This window comes from Thermobia domestica, chromosome 9 (genome assembly GCF_964235325.1).
Source record: "Thermobia domestica chromosome 9, izTheDome1.hap1.1, whole genome shotgun sequence".
Taxonomy (NCBI): domain Eukaryota; kingdom Metazoa; phylum Arthropoda; class Insecta; order Zygentoma; family Lepismatidae; genus Thermobia; species Thermobia domestica.
In genome coordinates this window covers 45,247,860-45,270,511 of record NC_137462.1, presented here as the reverse complement: position 1 = coordinate 45,270,511, position 22,652 = coordinate 45,247,860, and the positions used below count along the sequence as shown (strand labels likewise).

The 22,652-nt window shown below is 36.4% G+C and overlaps 1 protein-coding gene across 3 annotated transcripts in view; it reads right to left on the bottom strand.

Annotated features, from left to right (window-relative positions):
• Positions 1 to 22,652, bottom strand: part of LOC145694628 (uncharacterized) — a 610,937-nt gene that overhangs the window by 289,294 nt on the left and 298,991 nt on the right. For all 3 annotated transcript variants that reach the window (XM_081771034.1, XM_081771036.1, XM_081771035.1), the window contains exons 3-4: positions 9,827 to 9,937; positions 4,201 to 4,236 (exon numbers count right to left, since the gene is read on the bottom strand). In XM_081771034.1, coding sequence (XP_081627160.1) covers positions 4,201 to 4,236; positions 9,827 to 9,937 — 147 coding nt within the window. The remainder of the gene's footprint in view (positions 1 to 4,200; positions 4,237 to 9,826; positions 9,938 to 22,652) is intronic.

The window sequence follows — 22,652 nt, the reverse complement described above, 5'->3', positions numbered from 1 at the left end:
GTAGCAAATTTGAACCATTTCCGGTTTCGGTAGGGTGTTGCAGGGGGCTATGGTATGTTTTCTTGAGACGCTGAACCGATTAAAAAGAACCCTTGTCTCTATTAGCGTTTCTGTTCTACAGCCATGACCAATGAAAACAGAAATTGACTTCTACCACTTCCGGTTTAATAGAGGGTCAACAGAAAAGACGGAACCTATTCTTTAGACGCTGAATCAATTGAGAAACGCTTCTCGATATTATTTACCGTTTTTGTTCTATGGTAATCAGTATTGAAACCGAAAATACCAGTAAATTTCAACCATATCCGGTTTCGGTAGAGTGTTGCAGGTGGTGACTATATGTTCCCTTCAAATACTGAAACCATTGCAAAAAATTACTGTCGCAATTAGTGTTTCTGTCCTATGGCGATAAACACTGAAACCGGAAATGGCTAATTTCAACCACTGCCGGTTTGAAAAACAGGTTAACTAGAAGACGAAGTCTACTCTTGGAATGCTGAATCGATTGCAACAGCTTCTTGATCTGCTTTACCGTTTTTGCTCTGATACCTCGATACATGAACATAGCGGTCCTACAAAACTTACGCATTTATACGTAGCATAGCTTGGAAGTTTAATAATGCACTATTTTATTCAGCGAACCTCTTCGTCTTCACGTACGAATTTTCTGATTTAATACTGTCCAGCACCTGGAGATTTTGGAACGCCACCTCTTATTTCCTTCCACCATATCATCTTAAACCCTTTCTCCTCAGAGTTCTTTCTCAATTAATGTCTCTACCAGCTTCTCTTCCTCTTTATTATTACATCTAAAAATTATTTTCTCTCTCACACTATTTCTACGTTCAGCCCAGTCTCTCCATTCTTCTCCACATTCACATTTCGGAACAATTCAATCATTTTTCATTGCAAATATATAAAGCAGCGTTGCACACAAGACGAAAAATATCTCGTCTAGTCTCGAAAATGATTTGAGAAGTACATTATTAAAGAAACACGACAATTCTCGCCTCGTTTTCGTGACGATATTTAATAAGAGCTAGAGCGAAACCCTGGTTCACCCAAGACTTAAGATTCCGAACACTGTTTTGGTGCTCATAATATAAAAAACTATCAACTGCTATAAAGTGGCTGTACGAACACAATGAAAAGTATTTATCAATTTTTAAAGATACTCAAGTCATTACACATTATACTCCAATAATGAATATGGTTTAAATGTTAGTATAACATAACCTTCATGGACTCCTCGTGACGCGGGAGGATTTTGATAGCTTCTAAATGAAATTAAAAAAATAATCAGGACATAAATATTGTATATCTGATAAATTTACAAAACGAAACGAGAATTTTTTGAGACGAGACAAGCTTTTTGAGAATCGACGCGAAACAATTTGATTTCTTGTCTTGTGGACTATACTAATGTGAAGTGCCACCTTCACCAAGTTCTTCGATCTTATGGGCACATCCTGTCTTGTGTCTTAGTCACCCTTTATTTACTGGTAGTCACATAATTAACTTGTAGTTAATTCAATGAAAGAAAATAAATTGTTTTCTTGTAAACTGTCACAACACAGTTATTTTCATGTACTGTTTGCCCACAAAAAGAGAGGAGACCCACATTTTGTCATGTTTGCTATGATCACCCAAGCCAAAAAAGTTTTTTTTTAAAAAAGAAAAAAAAAATATTGATCTAGCTAACACACGAAAAGGTTGGCACTTCTGGGAGATACAGAACTCATACAGAGCAACTTGCGGGAGAAGGAAGGGGAGCGTATCTTCCTAACTGCTCCCCGCAGACATCAAACTCCTCTATGTAAGCGATCCCGTGGTCTCGCCGCAGAAAAATCGATTTGCCCTTTTTGGCGAACAGCCACCGACATCTGTTGGTGCTGCATCAAACTACCCCCACAAGTAATGAGAAGGTTCTTTTGTTTCACACATCTTATAACACCTACCGCCCCAAAACCTTGTTCACCCACTCTATATTTTCGGATAGAACACAAATAAATGCAAACCGCGAACAATGGCAATCCAAATGTATGTAGCAGAAATATCTTGAATACTGAGACCCACAAAACACTTCATTTTATGAAGAAAGAAAAAAAAAAAAAAACAATATGATACGGTCTTATGAATTCATTATCAAGTCATTTAATACACTAAAATTTGTACGTAACTCAATCTGAAAATTTTACGGCCCTTTAAAAATTCCATATTAATTAAAACGATATGAAGCTGAACCATTTCACCATTGAAGTGGATAGCAATGCAAACTCAATAACGAAAAATGTTTTACAATATATACTAAAATAATTCAATAAATCAGTTTCCCATAAATTTAACCCTTCTTATTTTTAGCAATTTCAAACCATTATGGATAACAGTCAAGCGAACAACAGAGAGGAATACCTGCAATTCTTGCAGGAAGGAATAGCATATGCAAGAACAGGCCTAGTTTTCGATTATCTTATCCACGGGCGTAAATACCAGGGGATGAGGGGGACATGTCATCTCCAATCTTGGAACTGGGGGACTGTCCTTCCAATAATTTGATTTGAAATGTGTGTTCTTTTGGGGAGAAATGTGATGATTTGTGTCCGACTGCCACAAAGAAAAATTAGATGAAATTGATGTCTCCCAAAATAAGCCTCAAATTTGACCGCCTCCTAATGCTGAAGAAAATTCTGTTCCCCTGATCCTCCACAACATTGTTTTTCAACTTCATAAATATTCTGAACATCTATATATATATGGGAACGGTATAACACCCCCTTTAATGTTGAAGACAGATTTGCGCCGCTGCTCTTATCCCAGTTTCTAATTTATAAAAATCGAAAAACAATCATAGATAGTTCATGGTGGTCTTTCCGCAGTTTGCATTCAAAATTTCAGAGCATTAGATATTAAGACTTCTCTACCAAGTTCCCACTTATTTGGCGAGTCCCTCACTTTTTCCAGATTTTCGAGGTCTATATTTAATCTTTTTTTTTTTAAAAAAAAAAAATTTCCCGCCCAAGGAGTTCCTCATCTATTATGCAGATACATGTATATAGTGCTTGTGTAGGTACACAAAGTCTGCAAAACAAACTAACTTATTTTATAAAATATCTCCAACCAAACAGCCCGGTAAGGAAAAAAGAGAGATGAGTTCTCGGAAGTAAGGATCAGTACTTATCCCCTGACTTTTTTAGCTATTTCAACTAGAACTTTTTACGAGTAAGCTGAATTCCGTAACTTTTCCAGATTTTCCAGATCCGTGGGAACCCTGACTATATACCGTGATATTTACAACATTTACTTACGCAGTGACGAACGTTATTTCGTAATATTCAGTATTAGATAATATTAAAATTACTTTTTTTTTTTTTTTTTAACAGAGTTCGGATATTAATTTTCCAACTTGGCAACTTCTTTAGTGTAGGTACTCGTTCAAATGTTAGTAAACGAAAGTGTTAAACAGTGGCGGATCTAGGCCGGGGCCAAGGGGCCAATTTTTTTGAGTGACAAAATAATTGAAGCTATTATTCATATATTCTTGATTGCTTATAGTAAACTCACGATATACCAATCATAATCTGGCTCTGGTTGCCCTCCCCCCAGTTTTTACCTTCTGGTTCCGCCTCTAGTGTTAAATTTTATGAAGTGAGCTCACAATATCCGGAACAATGGTATTTAAATTTCCAAAGGTAACAGAGGTTAAAAAAAAAAAAAATAGAATTTCCCCGTTTTGTTGGGAATAACTACATTGTACAATAATCAACAAATATAAACGCGTACAAAAATGAAGAACTCCTCAATTCTTCGTTTCCAAACTCACTTTAACTCATGTACAATCGGCGAAGAACCCTGTTTCAGTTGAAAATCTTTGGATCCAGAAAATGTTCAACTTAACAGTAACAATGCCCAGACTAATAATTAATTACATTACTATTTCTACATAGTTCCACAGATAAATGACTGCACTGAGTGCAGGGCCAAGCTACCGATTATTTCTCTCTCTCTCACACACACACACTTTCAATCTATATTATGTTGTACGTTTCTTGAAGTCGGTATCTAAATCCATTCTTTGTTTTCGTATTAATTTAGGAAGTTCCAAATCGTGACGCAGAAGATACGATACGCAAACCAACCATGAATCTCCACTAGTGAAAACAAATGGGTGCTCTTCTTACAAAAAGCATGTAATCTACTTACGATATAGCCTCTTCCTGAGCTGGAATGACTGCTGGCCTGTAAAAGAATTTTAAAAATGTTATTAACTTCAATGTATTAAAACACAAAAAGTTTTTCATTAAAACAATTTATTTTTTTAAAAAAAATACCCTCTGCCATTGATTGCTAAGCATTTAGACAACACGAGGAGAATATCGGAAAATTTTAATTAACCCTTAGACGTTGTTATTGAGTAATTTTGGCATAAATTGACCTCTGTAGATATTAGACCTTCCATATACAAGGTGGCCTAAAAGTAGGTATACACCCCTGCATTGATCAAGTACAACATTCTAGCTGATAGGTTTGTTTGCTTCGACTGTTCTGAGCTTACGGTATAAATAAAAAGACATTAAGAACAAATACTAAAGAAACTAAGTCTATCTGATGGATAACAAGAAGAAATGATATAAAATGCAATGAGCTGACCATTACGGTAGTGTATATCTACTTTTGGGCACCCAGCATAATTTGTATTCATGTACAGTATTTTATTTTCATTACAGGTGGCGCTAGTTGTCAATAAGATATAAGATGGAGAATACAGAAGCTCATTACTATTTCGTGCAATTTTTCTTTAAGGCGAATTGGTATCCTGCGGTCACTCAATATTCCTGACGCTTCTCTCCACATTGTCCAACTGCTGCCAAATCTGCTGTATACACCTTCTATTCCCATACTTTCCTGTGGTATTGATCTCAAGTACTTGAATGTCTTCGTCACTATCACCTCTGCTGCACCTATATATATTAAATTAGTATAGAAACACTGAAGCATAGCAATATTGCAATGCTTCTCACTCTCAAACTTCTAAACTACTGAACTAAGATTGGTATTTCTGCTTTCACTTGATGACGAACATCTGACTAAGGGTGGCAGTTTGGATCTCAAATAGGTCATAGAATTAACGAGGGACAAATTAACTTTCAGGTTTTCCAGGTGATACCAGATTTTCAACACACGCACACAAAGAAACAAGATTTACGAAGTCGTTTTGTTACGCCCTTACGACTATTATGAATGAATAAAAAAAAAAAAAAAAAGTGATTGATTGTATTACACCAAACAATTTTAGAGTACAGCGCGGTTATTATTAAAGGTACATTATTATTAAGGTTAGTGTAAAGGTACAAGTATTGCCGATAGATGTCCCTACAGTCTTCCTATCTCTTCCATGTATTTTTTTACCTTTCACGGAAATTTACATTTTTTTTTATAAATTTCAACCTAGAGACTAAGTTTTTAGAGAAGGAACTTCATAGCCTATTAAAGGGAACAATCCGTGCCGATTTTTTATTTAGAGTTTTCTTCATTGTTGAAACAGTTTCATTGTTAAAGATTTGGATATCCATTTAAACAATCAAGCCATTTCAACAACGAGGAAACTTCTAAATAAAAAATCGGCACGGATTATTGTCTTCGATTGATTATGAATTTCCTTTCCTAAAAATTTGAAGTCTGTAAGTTGAAATTTGTAAGAGAAATCGTGAATTTTCGTGAAAGATAAAAAATACATGGGAGAGATACGAAGACTGTAGTGCCATCTATCGGCAAAACTTGTCCTTTTAAACCAACCTTGAACTAGCTAAACTGTCCGTTGTTCGCATGGAAAGAATAGACTTATCGAAAATAATTAAATCCCCTTTCTCCTTATGATACGTATTTCAATGAAAATTGAATTTAAGAGAAAAATACTAAGATGCTCTATTTTTGGCATAAATTTTGAACTCCTTAAACCCTTAGGATGCGCCCATTCTCTCAATCAATGTGACACGATAAAAATCTTGAAGCACGTATAATAATATGTTCCAAGATTCATTTCGAACGGGTAAACCGTTCACCATAATGCAATCACTAACAACATACGTCTGTTCTAACGAGGCGGAAAAAAAAATATATAGAAATTACACTTATTCAATAACAATTCGAGTAATTCCGAGTAGCAATTCGAATAACGAAATTTGTTTGAAAATTCGAAAAATCTATTATTTGAATATTCGAATTATTCATCAACATAGATATTCTGCCATTATTGGCAGGTCTCTTGCTGCAACTGAGAAGCTTCCATACTCTACAGTCTTCCGGTAACCTCTTGGTCTTCAGATACGATTTTTGTTTTGATATCGTCCATTGATTGTAGTCTTCTTCGCCCTTTCCCTCTCTTTCCTGCTACCATATTCTCTAGCACATTCTCATGATAAAGTGTCCCAACCAGTTTTTCATAATCTTAACACCCAGGTAATATCCAAAATTGTTATTTTTCCCTCCAACACTTCAAATACTTTCTCATTCGGTTTACACTCGACCCAGCTAATTCTCTCCTTCTTCTCCACACCAACATTTCGAAAGCTTCCAGTCGTTTTTAATCATTTTTACGTAATGTCCATATTCCTGACCCGTGCAGTACAATACTCCACACGAAGCAATTTATCAGTCAGTCTCTTTCTCAACTCTTTACTCAAGGTACCACAAAACAGCATTTTCTTCCTCCTAAAGGCTTCTTTCGCCATTACTATCCCTGCTTTTATTTCACATTCACACTTCATATCAATATTAATAATGCTACACAGATATCGATTCGAATTTTGATAGCACAACTAACAATCATAAAATATTACGAGGTCTTAGGTTGAACTCGAACCGCAGAAAGTTGACCTTTTCTGTCATATCTCCCACATAATCTAACTTAAATGACAGAAAAGTAATTTAAAACCAGAATAACTTTACAGTACAGACAAACAACGCAGAATTATTCAATATACATAAAACTTAATTTACTACGTCAATATAAACACATTAATTATATAAGCATGACACACAAATTTATTCTTCTTGAGGAAAAAAAAAAAAGACAATTTTTATTCTGTACACAAACGGTTAACACAACTTTAATTTACTTCCTCTCCCTACGTTTTTCTTTTTTTTTTAACCCTAGTCCTCTTCATACTTGTAAAATAAGCATGTAATAATGTAGTTGTCGCATGTTAAACTGAAATTAAAAGCGTACAGTTTGCTTAGAGACCGGAGAAGATAGTTTTATATTCACACGAATATTAAAAAAGTAGTCTTTTATCCAAAAGCATTTTTTTTTTCTTCTAATGTGTTCATGTACGAAACATGCGCTCTGACACATATAATTTAAAAACCCACTAATTTATCTCGCCTTTCTTTTTTTTTACGTTCTTTTAATACTTCTTACTTCTCTCTCTCTCTCCCCCCACACACACCAAAACATCACCTAGCAGTTTTTTCCTTCATTTATTTCCCTTTTTCATTCTCCCTTTCTGTCGTTAACGTACTAACTGTTAATGAAATTCGATCGACTAACTTAAAAAAAAAGAAAGAAAAACTAAAAGAAAAAAATCCATGACGGGAAGTGGAGAGGGGGTGGGGGGGAGAGAAGGAGACGAAAGAATAATAACGTGTAGGTCCTGAGTGTCTAACTACATGTCAGCACGCGATAGCCTTTCTCGGAGATTAACGATGGATAAGCGTGAATGCCTTTTTTTTCACTTACTTTACAACGCAAACATTCATAAAGTATTACATGATTCAAAAGGCAAGAAGAAGAACGGGAAAGGCACATACAATGCTGTTAGAGAAACCATAAACCTTTTCTTTCTTGAATGTAGTACGCACATATCGAATAACCAGAATTCAACCGTGATTTTCTTTTTCCCCTTCTTTCTAAAAATAAATTATTCAAATACGAATTGAAGTACGGACACCATAACTGTTAACACTTCCAGATTCTTTTGTCCCTTACATAGAATTATTAATATAGATTCAATTTTGCCCAAAAGACAAGTGTCAAAAGACGAATTTCCTCCGTACCACATAGCGAGCATATAGTAAAGTTCTGCTTGTGCACGTGTAGATAGAGCAAATTACAGTCCGAAATCGTTTTCCACTACCGATTTTTATTACAAAATCCACTATAAAGAGGATATTACAAAAATTTTACTATAATGTAAATTCTCTAATACTGGGTAAAGAGAGGCGACCTTAACGCCCGAACAGCCTAGGGCAGAATCTCCACAGAGCTCCAAAGCAAGCTAGGTGGATTTGATTTGACGGTGCTCAATGCTCCGTGCAAGCAGTGAGGAGGTTGAGTCACCGAGCTCCAAAGCAAGTTATGTAACTGAGGTTAGGAGGCCGAACAGACTCCGAACAAGCTAAGAGGGCAGAGAGGAAGCCTAGACTTTCGGGCAAACTAGGTATCTCCTAGAAGCTCCATGCAAGCTAGAGGAATGACCAGTCGCAGACTGATGCCTCTCGTTGAAATGCTCTCGGTTATATAGGTGCGCCAGATGAGGCGGTGGCGCTACTGTTCCAACATCGTCACATGATCAGTGATGTAGCTGCTGTTCCTGTCGTCTACAATTTGGATGCGCACGAGACAAGCTTTGTGGCTGTCTCGTCTCGAAAATGTGCTATAAAAGTGGTCTCGACTCGAAAAATGTAGGTATATTTCTCTATTGGAAGAGCCGTGTCTCGACTCGGATTTTGTCAAGAAAATCCTGTCTCGACTCGTCTCGTACGCATCCCTTGCCCGCAACCATAGTAATCCATAGTAAAGACGCACGTAGTTGGTTTGCAAATAGAAGCACATGTTGAGTGTTTGTGAACACAACCGTGAGGGACATTACAATATATACCGTAAGATCAGGGTTCCATTACTGGTGGGAGTTTGTGTAATTCGGAACCCTTTTCCAGTTCTTCTTTACGTTCATTTCCACTTTTTTGAATTTCAGTGAATAGGTTAATAAAGACCACCCAAATTAACTGAGCCAGACAGTAACTACAAAATGCTATTGAACGAACTAATAAAGATCTTTAAAATTGTTCATATGGAATAAATTATGACAGACTGCGCTGCGAAATATTGGTCTACAAGAAAAGGTTTGGAAACGGTTATAAGTACATTTATTAGCATTTTGCAGCAATCACTGACATTTTTTTTTATATCTTTTAATATTCTTCACTGCCGGTTTCATTAAATTTAAAAAAAAAAAAAAATTGAGAGTAAATCTGTCAATCCATCAGATAGTTTCATAAATCATTCTAGATGGCAGTAACGTTGACAGATGTTGATGCTAGCACCACCTATTATCGTAACAGTCGATGTGACTGCTTGATGGATTTTTAGAACAATGCTAATGTTTCCAAGATAATCTACAACCCGTTACCATATAGTAAAACATTTGAGTCCGCACAGCGGTTGCAGGAGCAAACGCCTTATACCATCATATAGTATTTTTTGCCTTATTTTGACCTGTAAAATATAGCTCTACTGTCCGTCGACGCCATTTTTAGAACACTCAATATATACAGTTGAATTGAAAAACCTCCTCCTCTCCTTAAAGTAGGTTAAGAAGTAGAATTTAAATCTCTACTCTCTTTCCTTCAAGCACCAGATATCTGAGTAGAACCATTTCATTAACATTAACATAGATTCTGGGACAATGTTTTACATTCGATTTTTTTTCCCGTTATACGCCTATGATACTGAAGACCATACTCCACATTGCAGCTTTGCGCTAATGCTGTTTCTTAAATTCTAAGTAAATTACGTTAATGAATGTAAATGACGTTTCGTAGTACTTACGTCACTGAGGCGGTCGTGCGAGCTCTCCCGTGTCGCGGGGCCGTTTAGCCGTTCCGACGCTCTCCCGCTGTCGTCGCTTGTGCCAGCGTCATGATTCAGCGCTACGTAGCCCTGCAAAAATAAGAGAAATCACATTATTGTAAGATTATAAATATTAAATGGCAGGTGGAGTACAGTCATATGTTACTACTCGAAATTCATAATAGTAATGTAAAAGGACACATTTTCTCCGAATACGACTTATATCATTAATCAGAATCTATAACTTGATTATTATTTTAATAATAATAATAATAATAAGAAGAAGAAGAAGAAGAAGAAGAAGAAGAATGTTATTTGGTCTAGGAATTAATTCGTGCGGGTGGACAAGAGATGGCGCAAAGAACGGAGCGTCCCACAGTTCCGTGTATCCACACATGTGTTGCAAACCCCTGTCATCGCGTATCGTTCGTAGTATAGGGCAGTGGATTAAAGCGTCAACAACACCAGTTTGTAGTTAAGTGAACATGGCGCAATTTGTGCCTGATAAAGTGTTTTTGCGGGGTGTCCTGCTGCATTACTTTAACATGCAGAAAAGTGAGACTGAAAGTCATCGTATTTTGGTGGAAGTGTATGGTGACCATGCTCTAGCTGAGCGAACGTGTCAGAAGTGGTTTGCACGCTTTAGAAGTGGTGATTTCGGCTTGGCAGACCAAGAGCGAGCTGGACAGCCAAAAAAATTTCAAGACGAAGAATTGACAGCATTGCACGAGCAGGATTCGTGTCAAACGCAGGAACAACTTGCAGCAGCATTAGGCGTTGATCAAACAACAGTCTCCAAACGCTTGAAAGCCATGGGAATGATTCAAAAGATGTCACATTGGGTTCCACATGAATTGAAAGACAGAGACGTTGAAAGACGAAAAACCATTTGCGAATTGCTGCTTCAACGACAGAGCAGAAAGGGGTTTCTGCATCGAATTATTACGGGTGATGAGAAGTGGATCCATTACGAGAACCCTAAACGAAAAAGGGCCTGGGTGAAACCAGGTGAACCAGGTCCATCACAACCAAAACGAGATATTCACTGTGCAAAGGTTATGCTGTGCATATGGTGAGATATGAAAGGTGTGGTGTACTATGAGCTGCTGCAACCGGGTGAAACTATGAATGGAGAACGTTATCGACGACAATTAATGCTTTTGAAGCAAGCTCTGGCCAGAACACGACCAGAATGGGAGAAAAGACATGATAAACTTATTGTTCAACATGATAACGCTCGCCTACATGTCGCAAAACCGGTCAAAACCTATTTAGAAAATGTCGGATGGGAAGTTTTACCCCACCCGCCGTATTCACCAGACGTTGCTCCTTCGGACTACTACTTGTTCGATTGCATGAACAACGATTTGATTGGACAGCGGTTTACTTCTTCAGAAGATATCGAAACATGGGTCTCTGACTGGATCGCTTCCAAGGATGAGGACTTCTTTCGCCACGGAATCCGTACATTGCCTGACAGATGGGCGAAAGTGGTGGCTAGCGATGGACAATATTTTTCTTAAGGCGATGGATCACAGATAGGATTTCAGCACACTCTCTTGTGAGACATCTATCGACAAAAAGAAAAGTTAAACTGCACATGGGACGCACCGCTACTGATGAAATGGCAAGGATGCGCAAGAAAAAAATAGTTCCTCCTACCACGGTTCCTCCCATGTCAGTGGCCTTCAGTTCATTATTGAAAGCACATCGGGAAGCAAAGAAAGGGAAGGGGAGGAGAAGGAAAAGGGAAGGAGAACACATAAGGCACAGCGGTGGAAAGGGACTTATTGCCTCGCCTTTGGGGGTTGTTTTTCTTTTTTTTCTTCTTTTTACGTTTTTAGAAAGACACATCAGAAAACCTCTCTTCTCTTTCCCGTGGATATCCATTGAATTTGAAGTGTATTGTCTTGTAGCTATGTTTCTTTTTGTGTGTGCGTATATGTGTATTTTGCGTAATTATTTGGATGTAGATTAGTGCCTTGGGTTCAGGGCAGTGCTGGACTGGCCACGTTGACTACTTAGCGATTACCAAGGGCCCAAGGAGCCCCACAGGGATCACAAGGGGCTTGCCCTGTAGGTCTTGGAAGAATTTTCGCGATCGCAAATGCTTTCTTTGAGTCAAAACTGTCAAAGTAACTGAAGTAACTTCACGATTACGTTTGATTGTTTCAGTATTATTGTAACATTTTTTGCGATCTGTTTTGTACTATATATTTATTCAATACAGAAAATATGAATTTTGTCACTTACCATGCTTTGCAACTGACCTGTTAAGTTTACACACACACATTATATATATGGGACTTTTAAGGACCCGCGCCAAGGGCTCTTAACTTGGCAGTCCGACACTGGTTCAGGGTTCAAGCTTGCAGTCGGATAAGAATATAATATACTGCTAATAAATTGTAATAGCTAATTTCTTTCTGTACATCAATAATTATCTCTCTACTTTATTCAATAACTCGCAGATACAGGAAAAGGAATACATGGATCAGAAAAATTACAGGAGTGATAGATATAATATAATCGTGTCGATACACCTCGTCAGATCGCGTCAATAAGCATAGGGATACATAGATTTTATCTTCGGAACAGACCACTTCTTTTGTGTGTCTGTATTACGGTACTATTATTCGCTCAAAAACAACCGAGATGTAAGAAAGTCAATCAAGTTCATCAACTCTAATAAGTGGTAAGATTGAGAATGAATGATCAAAGTTCCTTGGCGACAGTATGTGAGAACATTAGATGCTGGCGAGGTGTTTAACGCCATTATTAACTGTGTGAGATTCCATATGCAATATATAAAAATCCCATTTTCTCAAGGAGACTGAAATTCTAATTAGATGAGGTATGCTTGAATATTGGATTTGGTGCGATAACTCGAATTAGATTCCCAGTGTTAGTAAATGTCACCCTTACTCAAAAACACCCCTGGCTTTTAAAAGACGGGATTTCGCGAAATTCAACTTCTAAGGGGAAAAGAAAACTTTTTTGTTCTCCCATATTATGTCAGGCATGGAACTTAAAATTTTGCACATGTTATGAGTGAACCTCCCTAGGTTTAGAAGAAGACAAAGTTATAGAAATGCTCTATGGGGGGAAAACGCCATAGCACTTCTTTCGGCGTCAGATCCCCGAAACAGTTCGGTTTAGTACAGATAATTGATATAGATGTTGTCCTCAGATTCTAGACTAGACTTTGGGTAACACCGAATTTTCTGAATTTCAATACTTTAGAACAGATCAGTAACCAGCCACTAAAGTTTGGGTGGGACAAATATGCTAGGGGGGCAATGGTAACAATTCTAGATCTCTTTGCATCAACATCAGACGGATACATTGTAGTTTGGGGGAGCCAAAAAATTTAGGGGGCTGGGCCCCTAATTGCAGGCCTGCCTTAGAAAGATTAAATTTTGTACAATGTTCTCTATGCAGACTAAGATGGAGTTTTGAGTAATCCCACTTGAAGGGATACGTAGGTTGATTCAATGTTTTTCCATTGTTATTGCCAACGTATTTATAATCATTCAGCATACAGCCACGAAATTTGTATAATACACACTTAAGCGCACACAAATGAATATACAAAAGATTGTTCGCCTTACATCCGACATTTTTGATTCGGTGATGTCACCTGGCGTATCATGCTAGAACTGTGGGTTTGCTGGCGGGAGCAGTGTTGTCTGACCTGGTAGATGCAAAGAAAGACATTCTCCTAGCATATTTATAATTCTAAGAAAAGGACATATTTTTGAAAGGAGTTACACGAAGACATTTCCAGTTTCTACAGATGTTTTGTTATTTACATATAGAACATCCTTTTTTATATAAAGTTTGTTTGTTGAACCTATTTGTCTATTCTTCAGTAGCAGTTTTCAACCCGCTCTAAGAAACGAACGATACAATTTTCAAAAGAAAAAAAAAGTATGTTCCGTTATAAGCACCCTAGATGTAATTACAGTACTTTTCCATTTTTTCAATTGGGATTGATTTTCTTTCCCTGTTTTATATACCTCCTTTCTTGTAGAAGTTCAAAACTATTATTATAACCTTCTTATCCAAAATAGCGATAATGGAAATCACACACCACAAAAAGTATTGTACTCGAGTTCATTACCAATTGATATCCAGTTTGTTTCTACACGTCAACCGTTCTTATACCTAAATATTTATTGTCAAACATTATATAAAATACTGCATGTAAATCAGGAGTTATCAACAATTGGCATATTAGCGTACCAAAAATTTCTACTAACACTATATAGCACGATGTTCCCTACGAGACGAGAGAGACAAAATTTTCATTATCATATTCTAGGCGGACAGAATTCTTTCAATAGAAAAAGATGACTTTCCGAAAAAACTTTCACTTTCACATCTTTTCGAGACAATACAACCCCAACTCATAAAACAAAATATACATAAAAGTTAATGAAATAAAATATAAGAAATGAGTACCAGAAGTTCAAAATTCCTACTAAAATATTTTAGTCTTTAGAAAGTTGCAGATATCTTTAAACAATACGAACATTTCTACGTAATTACGACAGGAAACTTAATTCTAGACGTAAACAAACACATTTTTCACGAATGCAACTTTTACACAATACAACAACAACAACAACAAAAGTCAATTTGCTATTCAGAAGAAATATCGTCCCTCATCGATTTTAACAGCTTCATTATAAGTAGGTACTGAAACAACAACATAATTAATCTAACTAATTCGAAATTTCAACTTCGGTGACCCATAACTTGAAAGCCAACGCATTGCACACCATATTATTACATACACACTATTCTCGTCAAGCTCAACTACCATGTCAAGTTTAGTCAGTATTAGATGGGTTTGGGGCCGCGGGACTCAGTGGTAGAGCGTTCACATCACACTGGTGCATGTGCTACTTGGTGAGATCCAGCGCTCGCCAAGGAAGCTTTGTGGTGCGTGCCCGTTTGTATGGGATTTCTCGGGGTTCCCTCGTTTCCATCCACTTTCTTCATTCTTCATTCCACCGTTTCATTCATTTTTCATCATCACCGTCTTCCTTAGCCTCGGTGCATAATCGTGGGACGTTGAACTTGATATTTCATTAGATGAGTTTGATCGATCGCGTACACTGAGAAAAATGATTGGGTTGAAACGTGACCATGCGGTGTGGTTAAAAAGATTTAAGCCAAATTGGGTTTTTTAGGAACGATGGGTGGTCACTTGCAACCCAACTGCATTAACCGTTGGGTCAACAAAATGACTATATGTCACCGTAGAGTATTTTAAACCAACACTTGAGTCATACCTGGTTAACGGAAAGTGTCATGATACGTGAAACATATAGTCTAATCGAAGCTGATTTAAGTGGACTATTAAGTACTACAAAAATTACAACACATGTTTGTTATTTACTGTCTATTCAGTCGAAATTATACAGAGTTATATCTTGACAGAGCACGATTACAATAGCAACGTTAGCTCCGGTCCAAGCGGAAGGCTGCGGAGGAAGAAAGTAGCGCCAAAAAGAAAAAAATCATTGCATCGAAACCACAATGCATGAATAGCAGTGCTGTAATCTTTTTTCCTAATGTTATTCTTGTGTCCTAGCATATAAGAATAACAGATGGCGCCACCATTACTATGTAACTATTGTCAGACTGTTCACAAGTTTAAAAAACGATTATTTTGGCCATTTACAGGAAACTTAGAACGTTATTTGTAGCTTTGCACAAATGTCAAATGTACTGCGAAAAGCTTTGAAATAACTAATTACTGGCTATGAGAAATGAAAATATTCACAGCCAGTACGTAATTATTTCTGATATACTCGGAAGGCAATATCGTTGGTGTTGAATAAAATTCCAAGTAACACGATAAAGTGGTAATCATTTTATATTGTGTAGTGTTGGGTCACCTATGTAACCAACGCATGGTTTGTTAAATACCGTAACTGTTAATGTGATATTTACTCTTTTAACCCATTATTTCGTCATGTTTTAACTCAACCATGGTCAATTTTATCTCATTGGTGGGATATTTACACTCCCCTTCTACAAGCGACCCCACACTGTGGTCATTTCTTACCCTATGTTTATTTACTTTTAACTACACATTTGGTCAAACGCATTATCGGGTTAATGGAATTTACACTTTGTTGGGTCATATTGTACACCAAGTTGGGTTAAATGTATTAACCGGTTAAGCGATTTTAAACAAATTGGGTCGTTGGGTTGGACTCCTATATTTAACTACACGTTGGGTTGAATTTATTTCAACCCAATTTAACTAAACGCTTTGACCCTATTTGGGTCGGAGCAGTTTTAGCCACGTGGTTGGGTTAAAATATGCACCAATAGGGTCAATTTCAACCCAATCATTTTTCTCAGTGTACGATGTATACTATACTTTTGACTGATTTTAAAAAATAAATGAAGGACGAACAAAATAGTACATAAAATAACATTAAAACCTGATCACTATTTCTTACTTTACTAATATTTTCTGTTTGACGCCAAAAATTTTAGTAACTTCAACAAATAATTTAGCATAAAGCATACATGAAATATAATAATTAATGCACTATAAAATTAAAAATAATTCAAGCATTGAATATGTTAACTATATGGCCTATGGAACCCGAATGTTCAATGCGAATTTACAGAAGCTCTCGCTTAGACTATAATTTTAAAATAAATATTTTATAAAGTCTTCATGTAAATATGTGAAGACAATACAAAAAGGTTACACACCAAAACCTGTACATGCAATAAATAAAAAACACAGAATTTCAGTAACACTACAACAACGTATTTCGACTAAAATATTATAGCGTTTCAAATGGTACTTACGCCTTTAATAGTATCATTTCTACACAATTTACTGCAGAAAACTTAATTCTACATACAAATGACGTACTTTCTACAGAATGCAATATCATATATATATATATATATATATATATATATATATATATATATATATATACTTCTACTCTTTCGTTTTTTTTATTTCTTATTCTTAGCATCAGAGCTGTGCCGTGGGGGCGGGGCGAGCGGAACGACGGCCCCGGGCGCCGAAGTAAGGGGGTGAAAAATTCGGGAGAAAAAAGGAAAAAGATAGGAAAAATTGCTTGGAATATATGTATGGGGGCGCCGTCGTATATTCTCGCCCCGGGCGCTGATTTTCCACGGCACGGCCCTGCTTAACATCAATAATGTACTGGGAATCTCGAATTTTTAAGTTCCTTGTATGGCGAGGATCGATAATTTCAGGAAGCAAGCATTCCATATAAAATTTCTGAAGTTGCTGTTCCAATTTTTCTTCCCAGAACTTGTCACTACGAAGAATTTTTTGCACCAGCATTCCTTTTGGTGTCCAAAAGACAAAGTAACAATAATCTCGGCGAGTAATATGTAACTGTGCTTGAACCTAGTATATGAAGTTGTCATTGTCTTTAATACACATGCTACCATCAGGATTTATCATGCAAAATGTAACCTTGGTTCTTACTGCCTCTTCTGGTGTCATGGAGCTTGCTGAAGACGGACATTTTACTTCTAATACAGAATCAACTCCAATAATACCATCTGGACTTGCGCCTAAATAGCACTTCTCGGTATCAATGAATAATCCGCAAGGATTTACCATGGTAGAAATAAGATATTACTACCATGGGATTTACCTTCATTCTATATTCTGCCTCGAACTGCTCTACAGCAAACGTCTCCTTCTCAATACCATACATCATTGCAGCGGTTCTGGTATAGAGTATAAAAGGAATTTTATTATACTTTGGCAAGAAGTCGTCGATTTCATTTTGCAAATTCTGCCGAACGTTGAAGCTATAAGCCCTTTCAATGTGGATAACTATTGAAGGCTAGTAGTAAAATCAGTAATGCATTTTTTAAGCTAACGATTCTCTCTCTACCTCTCATTTTTTCAAACCGAGAATCAGCGGCAGAACATAATGATGGAGGATAATAATTGCCTGTCGAAGAAGCATACACACATAGACGCATATACAATATACATTTTTATATATATATATATATATATATATATATATATATATATATATATATATATATATATATATATATATATATATATATATATAATATGCGAACCATTTGAAATGAGGGTTAGAAAGTGATGATCGAAGAAATTACATAAAAAAATTTCCGGAATTTCACACATGAGGGTCTCTGCAACAGGCAGATTTCTAAAGAATAGGGTGCGGATAACTACGTGAAAAGATTATGTTCTTGTCAGGGTTTGTGTTCCTGGAACGTGCCAGCTTTATCAGAGGGTGGCTTTGTTAGCAATTGCTGGGTGAAATTTGAGAAGAAAGCGGGGAATGGAAAGGAAGATGACTGAAAAGAAAAAGGACAATTTCCCTTCCGTTCTCTTTAGAAAGAGATGTCAAGGTCATTCACCTGCAATGAATGAAAGAACAATGTAAATGGATTCATATTGCTCTGATTGAAAATCTCATCACATCGCCCTTTTTAATTGGATGTTTGAAGCATAGCTCATTTTCTTTCTCCCTCTTTACTGCGGGGAAAATGTTTTACAGGCAATAATAATAATAATAATAATAATAATAATAATAATAATAAATACAAATAAAATTATATCTGCGAAGACTGAATTGGTGCGGATAATCACGGTTGTTCGAAAACAACCTACATAACCGCTTCGGACAGATACCGGACACTGAGCACTCACAGGATGTTCTTCGCGTAGAGGAAGACAGATATTCCACACTAACAAAATAACAATAATAATAACAACCAGCCCTTTTTTCTGGCTGTTCGCAACGGTACGGCTTACTAGCACTTTTTGTGATTGAAACCTGCTTTAAAGAATTGAAAATATTAGAAATTAGTATGGGGAAATGGGAATAAATTGTTCACTGACACTTCGTACAATGCGACCGTTCATTAAATCTAGTACAACTCAACATTTTATTGTTATCAACGTAGATTCTAAAGGTTTTAGGGACTCATCAGGGAGTGTACTATAGCTTAATTCCTTTTGCAAAGGCGACATTTTTTGGTTTCCCTTTTATTTATCCCCTTGACTTTTTTCTTTTTTTTACATCTTTCGGAAGAAAATCAATTATAAAATCCATATTTGTTTTTTTGTTTATCGAAAGTTAAGTTCCTCAGTCTAATAAGACTTTAAAGAACATGAAACTTTACTCTGATTACATTCAAGTAATTTAAAATTTGATTGTGGAGAACAATGAACTGTGATGGCATTCTCTCATCGATAAGGAAAGCAGAAACTGTGAAACTTACGTCACCTGTACAGGTAATAGCAACTCGGAAGGAAATAATTGGAAAGGTTACTTTCAAAAGGATACGTATCCAGTTTGGTCGTTCAGTGATTACATACATTAGAAACGAAGCAGAAAACACAAAAATGTGCTCACTGAACGATCAAAATGGATATATTACCTTTTGAAAGTTAACTCCTCAATTGTTGATATGTTTTCCTTGTAAAAAATATTGGGTTCCAGAAAGAAAAATTGGGAGCTTATTGCAATATTACGATCTGATGACAGAATTACTATCACTAAATTATAAACATCTCTAGTTTCATAGCACATAGTTACGACATTATATTGACGCTACTTTACACAGTATTAATCTAATAATAATAATAATAATAATAATAATAATAATAATAATAATAATAATAATAATAATAATGATAATAATAATAATAATAATAATAATAAGAAGAAGAAGAAGAAGAAGAAGAAGAAGAAGAACAACAACAACAACAACAACAACAACAACAACAAGATGGAATCGAATAACAGGCGCAAAGAAAGTAAAGAAACACGAAGGGCAGGACTATACTGATAGAGAATAACAAGCTGGAAAAGCAGCGAAAATGAAAACAAGAGATAGAGAATACGGGCAAATTTACACTGGTAAAACGAAACCTTTAGCCAGGGGAAGGAGAACATGAGGGACATAACAAAGTATAGTAAATGGTAACTATTAGGTCCCAGATTCCGCTCTCACCCAATAAACGTACACATAAAATTGAATAAAACAAATATCTAACATTTGTTTGTTAGCGGTAAAAATTGTCTACAAAGTTGAGAAAAAATATTTAGTCTATGATAAGAAAACAAAAAAGTATTATAGAATATATTTGCCTTTTTTGCTTCTGTTCTTTATGCCAGTTTATTAAATTTTCTCTTCTCCTTCTTTTTTTTTCTTTAGGCAGACAAAAACAATCTCGCTTTCTTCCTTTCTGGTGGCATGGTTTACGCTTTACTCTTCCCAATTCCCGCTCTCAGCTCTCCACTCTCAAATCGAGTTTGGCGCCGACCGCCACTTTACACAACCCGCATAAAGTCAAAGCAGAAGACCTGCGCGAGATGATATATCCTTCCGCGAAAAATATGTCTTTCCCGATTTCGCCAACAGATGGCAGTATCGTATGCCGTTACATAAAAAGCCTGCAATTAGCTTCGAATTACTCTAATTACAGGCACAAATTCACAGTAACAATGTAAATGGACTCATGTGTGTTATTGTTAAAGTGTATTCTTGACTTCTATCTTGGCACTTTATCATATTTACCTTCTAAACATTACGAAATCTCCTAAGAATATTAATATTTAATTTTAATAACTTTTTGTTTATTACAAAGTAAATACAAATACTATTTTAAAAGTAGTAAACAAGAAAGCAAGACTGCATGATAAGTTATCAATTACTGTTGAGTTCATTTTCCTACTCGCTGTCTTAACCTAGATTTTTGAGTAATTCATATTCTGGCTATACTGTAATTTCTATGGATAGCAACACTGAAAATTCTTCTAATTCGTATTTTCGGGTGTAGAATAACATTGTCTATTATTGTGGTAAGTTGCATTTCATTATCTCTTTTTACTTACGAAAAACGAGCAAAAGAAAAACGGTGAGCTTTTGTATCATTTTTAGTAGTCTAGCCCCTTAAGGTATTTATGTATTTTGTGTTTGTACCACAGCTTCAATGTGTGCGTACCAACCGCACGAATTAATTCCTAGACCAAATATAAGAAACAACTGAAAAAGTTAAAATAGTAAACACACACACAGACACACACACACACATATATATATATATATATATATATATATATATAAGAATTACAAAATTATATTTTTAAAGGTAATGAAATCGGTGCTTAATTTCATTAAAATGTCAAGGAAAAAATACTCAAATTTTAGACAATTCATAGCACAAAAACAGGATTTAATCTGTAGGGGATGGGCCACGGATTGTCCTGTCTCTACGCTTATCCCGGTCTTCCTAGCCTAATATTATGTATATAATATATACACACACGATTTGACATTTGCTAACATATCTCATTTCAAGTGTATTGTTCGAATGCGTTCTAACATGGGAATACTTTTGTTATTACAATGGTAGTAACTTTCCAAAATTCCCTCCTCTAAAAGTAACAAACCTGTCCAAATTTCATACCTTTGCAGAATTCCCCTTTCTAGAGAACTCTAGTAAAACACTGCACATAATTACGTTTCCTAAGATACTGTAGGTATGTTAGACAGACAGTGGTGGTGGCAATAAATAGTCAATAACCTATTATGGTGACTGTAAAAGTGCGCCTATAACAGGGGCGGATCCAGGGGGCGATCGCCCCCTCCCCCCAGAAGAGAAAACCTTATTTTATACATAAATAAAACCCATCCCAGAGTTTGGAGCTCTTAAAAGGAGTATTACAACCCCCCGCCGCCCCAAGAAATCCGGCCTGGATCCGCCCCTGGCCTAATAGATCGCAGCAGTGCCTCCAATCTTCTTATACCAAATATTCACAATAATTCAAATTGAAGAGATGGTCGTTGAATCTTCGTTCAAAGGCAAATCGAATCAGTAATCAATCAGTGCATTCCTTCAGGTATTTTTCCACTTATTGTTTTGAAATGAAATCTTCCAGTTTAACGTCCGACGATTATTCTTTTTAGATTAAGGGAGACGGATGATTAAGGGCAAGTGAATGATGGAATAATTGGTGGAATGATCATGTATACGATGTTGTCTACCACAAGTTTATTTGAATCGAACCACCCACCAGAGATAAGCGCTCTACCAGTAGCCGACATGATCTCCATCACTCATCGTTTAGAGTGTCTCATTATTGGAAATATCGCGGTGTAAATAAATGTATTCTTAACAATGCATAAACAAAATTATTAAGAAGTACACGGATTATTCTCTGAAGATCTATTTAATCTGCTTTTCAGTACAATTTCAAAATTCCCCTTTTCCATTATTCTGAATAGTAACGCTTCATTAAAAATAATAATAATAATAATAAAACAATGGAAACATGAGAACGTACTGCAATCTATTTACAATTGAGATATTTTTACACCAGTGACGACGCTAGCTTTAATTCCTTGGGAGTGCAAGCGGAGGGGCAGTTTCTTTTATGTATCCCGAAAATAATAGTTTTATATTACTTGACTTGCATTTAAGACATTATGTCTGGTGGCAGTGATGTAACTAAGGGGGGACACGGGGCTTGTGCTTCGGGCGCCGGATTGGGAGGGCGCAAAATTGGGCGAATATTTGAGGGAATATTTTGGTTTGGTTGGTCAGGGGGCGCTAAGGCGAGTTCTTGCCCCAGGCCACAACTAGCCTTGTTACTTCACTGCTGAGGGGTAATCAGGGAACGGACAATTGTCACCGAGGGGCGCCGGCCCCCTTGACCCATTCTAGCGTCGTCACTGTTTTACAATCGCCTTAAACGTAATAAATCCTAAATGAAGTTTACTC